We start from the raw sequence: 8,420 nt of genomic DNA, 5'->3' as shown, positions 1-8,420 counted from the left end.
TTGATATTAGGCATTGAGAAAATGCTTACCTTCATGTCTACTTCGACATTGGGAAGACTATGGACGCCTTTCACCTTCGTCACTATGTCATTGACGGTTGACGCAGTGGAGTTACAGTTCTTTTCTGTGCACTTCCAAGATATCCAATCTCTTCCTCTTATTCACACTGTACATAAAGCCACCAACACACAGGTATCTGCCACCACGAGATGTAGAAAGAAATCGCTGATTCAACTCTAGAATTTACTTACACATCTGAATCTTTTGTTGTTCTTTGCGGACAAAGGCCTCTGCTTTCCCACTTCTTTGTCTTCTAGGTGAACGAACCCTCCTCTTCGTCCAAAACCGCCAAACTGCTTCTGAAAGGTGATGTGTATAAGTGGAAAATATTTCCAGTTGGAAGTTACGAAAATAGTGGTTGTGTAATTTTTATGTATTTTTCTGAATCATAGGATTTACATTATTTGGATAATGTACATCATTTACTGAAGGGTTTGGATTACACATACCTGTTGCAGGTCAAGATCAGTTAGTCATCTTCATTTTGTCCAACACTGCCCCAATGGAATGCTGGAAATGTAGAAATTAAGGGAAATTTCATGAACTTTCTAATTGATATTGTACTCTTGATAACAATAAGGCATGAAAATAGAAGAATAAATATCAATTTGCAACGTGTAGATAGGCTATTATCAAAAGAAGCAAAATTAACAAGTTCATACAATTTTAGGTTGACAATGTACATCCCCAACATATCCTATTAAACGTTCTATATATCTAACTTTCTATGCAAACTTCTTTTGTGGATCTAACAAAATCCACATCTCTTCATTCAGAGTTAAATATCTTGACATTCTAAGTGTAAAATTGTTTACATCAGATGATAAACTTAAATTACCTCATACATCAGTAATCTATCCTATACTGACTTGAAAACCTTTTAAAAAACAGTTTCCAAAACTATTGTGTTGACAATTTATCCACTCAACAGCATTCTAGTATCATGATAAATATCGTCTTAAAAGTTGGCTGAAAAATATTGTAGATTTTGTTTGTCATAGGCTGTCTTGTAACTCTAATAACTAGACAAAGAATTTTGAAACTTCACTCTAACCATGCACCAAATCTGGTCAGAGAATTCCTATTGATGCAAAATGACCCACTATCCCCAACTGTATTGTTTTCAGTGGTACAAATATCAAACTTTTAATAACAAACTTTAAAATAGAACTTCCAATCATTGGATTTCTTGCAATAATATTCGAATACTTCTAAATACGTTTGGAAGTTATCTTGAGTCGTGACATTGCTGGATATATTTATGGTTCATATTGTTCTTGCAAAGATAATACTTCATATATTGCGATAATGAACCATTTATGTGACCTGATCCAAACCACAATCGAGTTCTTGAGTTGACTAAGTAAAGGAAGCCATATCTCTTGCCAACATTTCGACACGCAATTGCTTAGCGAGTTCCATCAAGTCTAAAATTATAATTTCATATTTATTGTCCTAGCTACTTATGTACATTAAACGTTACACATAACATGAGCTATTGCTTAATTCAAGAAATTTACACTGTACCTGACATTGTCGTGGAATGTTCCCTTTCTCCATCCGCGATCGACAACTGCTCCTGTTTTCAAGTGTTCAGGTACCCGAGCCTCCAAAGCTTCTAGTGTAACTCACATTGCCGTTTTCTTGATTCAGATAACATGTACAAGCGAAGGAATCATTCATTGTGCTGGGTTCCTTGTTGTGTTAATAACGGGAGACACTTTGGCCCACTTTCAAAACAACTTCTCATGAGATCAATTGTGTGTAGGGGCATTGAGGGTAATAACAAATACCTAATCCCTTTTCGATTGGCAGGTATGAAAACATTATCTGACCCAATTTGGTTGTGATTTCAAGACATAAAAGACGAAAATCACCACTTCAGTACATAAACCATTGCTTTTATAAAATGTCACGAGTTCGCGCGTGCCCACGGATTACCGACTCATTACTTCTACAGCAATTTAATTTTGATAATAGGTGCCCGTTAAGACGAGACAACCCCAAGGAAGCCGACACACAGACCCCGACATACAAGTGACATGACACTGATTGTTTGTCAAGTACTTGAACTCACTGTCAAGCATACTAACTTTAAATGCTTTTAATGGTAAACATTACTCACAACCTCAATTCATAGTACAATTTCCTGATATTCTAGTTATTGAGAAATTCGTAATGTATGTACCGATTGACAATTGTTTGAATGACATTATACTAAACTTCCTAAATGCTTATACTCTTTCACATTCTAAAGCAAACATAATTAAACCGATTTTCCCCTCAAATTTCACTTTTTGACGTTTAAGATTTTTTAATACTACAGTGAAAATTGTTACTCATCGTAGAATATCATCCATCTATTTAGATTTTCAAAATTCCCAATGATATGAAATGACGATAAATATTTGGTATTTAATAACAATTAAGATTGTAATAAATGATAACATGTGATAACTGAGGATTGTTCATCTAAGCTTGTAAGACACCAAAGTTATTGTCGTACACAAGTGAAACACTTCATGTGTCATATGTATCAAAATTATAACAGTATAGTGATTTGGTGTCCCACAATATCAGTTCTTTCCACACACTCAACATCTTGGTTCAACAAAAACAGGTAAATATAAATTTGACCAATGCGTCAACAACTATTTGGGGTAACCTTTCTTCTTGTTCATCTAAGCAACCTTACAAATTACGTACTCTTTCAAATATAAATCTGCTATTCCTTCCCCAGGCATACTCATTTGGAATTTTAAGACCTTATAATTATTCTACGCAATTACTGATAATGTAATATGATATGAAAGTAGTTAATCTTCGAAACTAAGTTTCAGGAATGGAAACCAACAGTATACACATGACCATAGTTTCTTGTTGGTTTCCATTACCGGAACTATAAGTTTACAGTATTCATTATGGATTCTATTAGGAAACTAGGTTACCTAGTTTCAATGAATGGATACCAACTGGATGCCAGGATGGTCAACTTAATGCCAAATACTTGCAAATTTTAAGGTACTCAGTTCAAAACAGTGCACAGAAAACCAACATGAAACTACATATTTTGGTTTTCCGTTGGTTTCCATTTAATGAAACTTCAATTGCAAATTCCAGGAATGGAAAGCAACAAGAAACCTCAAATCTTAGTTTCTTGTTGGTTTCCATTTACAGAAATGCAAAAATCAAAGAATCCAAAATGGAATCTAGTTGGAAACTCAGTTACTCAGTTTCAGTGAATGGAAACAAACTGGATTCCCCAATTACCCAGTATACGGATGGTTTCCAGGTTTCAGGAAACCAAGTCATTGGCCAGTGACCAACAAACAGCACGAGCATCGATCTACGCAATATTGGGATATGATGACATTTGTCAACCAAGTCAGCGAGCCTGATCACCCGATCCTGTTAGTCGCCTTTAACGACAAGCACGTGCTACTGGAGATCGGTTCTGACCCGGATCTTCACGGGTTACTGAATATGACTATGCAACTGCAAATGTAAACTAAGTAAGTCTAGATCTGTTGCAGACCATGAGAGATTTCATAACGAGTCCTTCCTTTTACACAATTTGTTGGGGTTTTAATATCCTCATGAGCATGCAGAATACATTAAAAAGTATAAATTTCCTAAAAAAAACAAACAATTTTCTTGGGTAACATTTTTTATGAATAAATCTTGCATTACAGCAGAGTGGTAGAATATGTATTTTCTCTTCCAAGTTGTTACAACCACTAGAAGTTAGTGTGGTGGTGTTAGTACTTGACCCATAGATAATAACAATTGTCATGCACTTTCGCCTATCTGCTCAGTAGATCAGAACAGTAACAATGCTACCGCTACTATTGCGGACAATAATATTACAGAACAATGACAGCTCTACCGTGTGTGCAAGCCCGACTGTTTATAATCACTAAACCAGGGATTGATCCCCAAGAACAAAAGAAGTGTCCTATATATCGACGGAGGGTGAACGAGCCTGCCAGATGACTGCTCGTGACGACCCTTGACGTCAAACGATGGTGTAATATTGCGTGTAATTCAGAGTAATTCTAATCAAGGCGCCATCTTCTAACAGAGCCCTTGTGTCACAAAAGGTGTTTACACGTATATCAAAGTAGATAAGTACATGTAAATACCTACATTAATGGCTGTATACCTATATATATATATATATATATATGGGAGATCCCAGATGGCTCAGATAAAGACTGAAGAACCATCCCGTCACTGACTACGAGGAGCGGACAAGTTAGGTATGTGCTCAAGTTATGTATGCATCATGTTATATGCTTCATGTGTTTGTGATTATGTCTGCTATCGGTTCGCTGTACTTGTATAGTTTCACTGTGACATGTAGGATGATATAGTTACAATACTTACTTAAAGGTACGAATAAAATATAGCGGAAAAACATTGGTGTTTTCAGTTCAGCAGTATCCGGGTTACATATGCATTAAATGCTTCCTTAGGCTCCATGGTGTCACTAAATCTGGGTATACCTAACCAGTGTCAGAACACGAGAGGACGTGTAGAGGATTCGTGGGCAAAGCATACGTACCAACAAGTCAAAACTGCTGAAACGTGTCGCCACAGATTAATAACAAGCGATGTTCTGAGTAATCTCCTACCCATAAAGCAACACGTGGGGGATATATTTCAAACCTAACTTGTTTGTCGTACCATGTCAACAAGCCTCTGCCTTGATTGATTGGTTGATTGAGTGAGTTAGTGAGTGAGTGAACTAAGTCCGTTTTGACGTATTATGTCCATGTTGATGCTTTTATGGTCGTTTTGACCCTGTCCCCATGGACGTTCTCACGACTGCCTTTCTCCGTAAATGTACCTGTCAACTGCTATACCAAATACAACAGAGGTCATGGTTGGAGTACCGTCCACTGTTTAAGGTCATGGAAAGTCAAAACAAACCCTCACAACTTGGTGTGTCTACAGAGATGAACATAAACGATTACATGCTTGAAAACTAGTTGTCCAGTAAGAATATCAAAGATGAAATTTAAAACTATAAACGTTTTAAACTAACCCATTTTCTCCATTTCTTTACAGTTCTCACACTGCTAGTTGTATCCTGCAGCCGCCATGCCCAAAACAGTTGGAGTGATAGGTGGGGGAGTAGCGGGTCTCGCGGCCATTAAAACTTCCCTCGACGAAGGTCTGCTGCCCATCTGTTTTGAGAAGTCGGACGGTATTGGAGGACTGTGGAATTACTCCCCTACTCCCCAAGATGGCTACCCTAGTGTCTACAGTTCATGCGTTATCAACACCAGCAAGGAGATGACATGTTATAGTGATTTCCCCATACCCAAAGAGTTTCCAAACTTCATGCATAGATCTAACTTTCAAAAGTATCTGGAGCTGTATGCCAGCCATTTCAAACTCCGCGAGTACATCCAATTCAATCGACTTGTGGAGAAGGTTGAAAAGGGAGATAACTTTGAAGAAACCGGAAGTTGGGTTATCATCAGTCGTGATTTGCAGACAGGAATGGTCGAAAGAGAGGCTGTGGACTTCGTGATGGTATGTCACGGGCACCTGACAGAACCCAACATTCCACATTTTGACGGATTGAAAGAGTACAGTGGCCGGGTTCTACATACTCATGACTACAAAGACTTCCGTGGATTCGAAAATAAGCGAGTTCTGGTCGTTGGGATTGGTAACTCCGGAAGTGACGTGGCTTGCGATTTGAGTAGACATGCAGAACACGTGAGTGTTATTGTTTTCTTAAGTTATAATAATCATCGCTGTCGTTTTATATCAAGATATAATACAGAACACCATATTTTAGATTTGTTAGTTTTAGTCCATAACAAACCTGGTTGAAAATGCTTCCGAGTTAAACAAAAGCCATCGGTTCTTTACATGTTTCCTGTGACATGAGTATAGGGGTACATATTGATCTCATTGATTAATTAGATCTCCATCTTTCAGCTGCCATGCACCGCCGTAATTCAAATAGTTGACACCATGTAATGCATATGTTTCTAACCATTAATATTGCTGTTAAATTCACTTTCCCATTCCTCCACTTCCAGGCGTACATCAGTACCCGCCGTGGATGCTACACTATACAGAGGGCGGGGGAGTTTGGCCAACCGTTTGACCAGGTCGCCATCCAGCGTTGGGTACAAGGTATTCCAGTAAGTCTGATGCGCCCTATACACTACCACAAAATCAACTACCGCTACCGACACAGAGATTACGGACTTTCCCCAAACTTCCGCTTTGACGCAGGAGTCTCAACCATCAGTGACGATCTGCCAAACAGAATTCTCGTTGGAGCTATTAGTATAAAGTCCGACATCAAAACCTTCACCCAAACTGGCGCCATATTTGAAGATGGGTCGGAGGTGAAGGACATCGACGTTGTCATATTGGCTACAGGGTATAACTACAGCTTCCCATTTCTTGATACTTCGATTGTGAAAATGGAGGGACATTTTTCCTACTTGTACAAACTTATTTTCCCTCCAAATATTCGTCAAAACACCTTTGCAGTTGTTGGCTTGGTCCAACCCTTCGGATCTCTTCCTCCCGTTCTTGAGATCCAAGCACGAGTAGCATCGAGAGTATTCGCTGGTCGAGCAGAGTTACCTCCTCCTTCAGTTATGCTTTCCGAGCTGGAAAAACGGAAGGCATTCCTAAAAGCAAGGTACGTGGACTCCGCAAGATACTCGCTTCAAGTGTATTTCATTCAATACCAAGACGAAATCGGTTCCCTCATCGGCTGTAAACCTAATCTCGGTCGGCTTTTCTTCACTGACCCAAAGCTCTGGTACAAGATGGTGTTCGGACCCGCGGTTCCCCCTCAGTGGAGGCTGGAAGGTCCGGGGAAGTGGTCCGGAGCTCGGGACGCCATCTTCTCTGTGCATGAGAACACACTCTATCCCATGCAAACGAGGAAGTCTGGGCAGAATGAAAGGGATGGACTGTATGACGGATGGATAAGTCTGCTGAAGAAGTTGTGTCTGTGTGTCCTGGCCCTTTTGTTCCTGAACTGGCTGTTCCGAAATGGGCTGGTGACTCTTCTGGAGAAGTTATAACTTGCCACATGATGTTTGCTGGCCTTCTCCGAGTCATCTGAAGAATCGGTATGATGTCAGTTCCGCACTGCCGTCACTAGACGTCAGCATTTGTTTATCGCTGTGACCAGAATCTGTGTAGGTATATTCGAGATGTATTTACTGTTGTCCAACCTGTAGGGCATCGTTAAACAAGAACGGTTATATTGATTATAGATCGTAATGAATGTTTAGAATAATGTTTTCACATTAAATGTTCAATTGACGGGAGGGGAAATTCCATCATTACATGAATAAAAATGGAAATCGGCGTTCTCAACCACTTTCTTAACACTGACATGCTTTTATGGATGGTCGATCGAGAGAGAGAGAGAGAGAGAGAGAGAGAGAGAGAGAGAGAGAGAGAGAGAGAGAGAGAGAGAGAGAGAGAGAGAGAGAGAGAGAGAGAGAGAGATTTTATGGATGGTCGATCGAGAGAGAGAGAGAAACGCGAAGACAATGGTTGATTGAGTTACGTCCCATAGGATTCAATGATCCAAAGTTCGTGGGTTCAAATCTAAGATCTGCAGTACTTTGTTTGTCAGTACAACTCGTGCATGCTCTGGGTCTCACCAAGTGGTACACGTGGTTACAGTTCTGTTCAACAATCCAATGACTGATACCCCGATCACACAATTAGCATACAATGTGTGCCAACGTGTAATCAACACGGTCAAGATCCCTGTCCACTCGATCCCTTTAGTCGTTTCTCACAAGCATGGGTTAGTAGGGACCTACATTCGTACCCGGAATACCCAGTAGCTATATTTTGCAGGACACTAAGCCATACGAAGGAACGGTTTATATTAAATGAATGAGAAAGGTTTTACGCCACTTTTAGCAATATTCCAGCAATATCACGGCGGGGAACACCAGAAATGGGCTTCACACATTGTACCCATGTGTGGAATCTAACTGGGGTCTTCGATGTGACGACTGACTGACTGAGTTTGGGATACGCCGCTTTTAGCAATATTCCAGCAACATCACCGCAGGGGACACCAGAAAAGGGCTTCACGCAATGTACCCATGTGGGAATTCGAACCCGGGTAATCGGCGTGACGAGTCAACGCTTTACCCACTAGGCTACCCCACCGCCCCTCGACGTGACGAACGAATGCAAAACGTATATACGTATTACAGGAAAATGTTGCTTTAAACTATGGTATATCTCAAATAACAGTGGATGAACTACTACATTAAGCCCTATACACCTGAACAAAGTTCCACACAAATCCATGATATATATACTAGTATACTATGTTAACATCTCAA

General features: G+C 39.8%; 1 protein-coding gene across 1 annotated transcript; it reads left to right on the top strand.

The window, feature by feature from the left end:
- The first annotated feature begins 5,136 nt into the window (after window positions 1-5,136).
- On the top strand, window positions 5,137-7,443 carry LOC124285181 (flavin-containing monooxygenase 5-like). Its single transcript, XM_046721366.1, has 2 exons — window positions 5,137-5,790; window positions 6,120-7,443. The coding sequence occupies exons 1-2, from the start codon at window positions 5,164-5,166 to the stop codon at window positions 7,125-7,127; spliced, it is 1,635 nt and encodes a 544-aa protein (XP_046577322.1). The 5' UTR covers window positions 5,137-5,163; the 3' UTR covers window positions 7,128-7,443.
- Window positions 7,444-8,420: the final 977 nt, after the last annotated feature.

This window comes from Haliotis rubra, unplaced genomic scaffold (genome assembly GCF_003918875.1).
Source record: "Haliotis rubra isolate DU_JTF1 unplaced genomic scaffold, ASM391887v1 Scf354, whole genome shotgun sequence".
Classification (NCBI taxonomy): Eukaryota; Metazoa; Mollusca; class Gastropoda; order Lepetellida; family Haliotidae; genus Haliotis; species Haliotis rubra.
This window is presented reverse-complemented; position numbering and strand designations above follow the sequence as displayed.

Excerpts from the sequence above, each read along its gene's own strand:
- LOC124285181 (XM_046721366.1), top strand. The coding sequence starts at position 5,164 with ATGCCCAAAACAGTTGGAGTGATAGGTGGGGGAGTAGCGGGTCTCGCG. Across the intron at positions 5,791-6,119 it reads TGAGTAGACATGCAGAACAC|GCGTACATCAGTACCCGCCG; the intron begins GTGAGTGTTATT and ends CTCCACTTCCAG.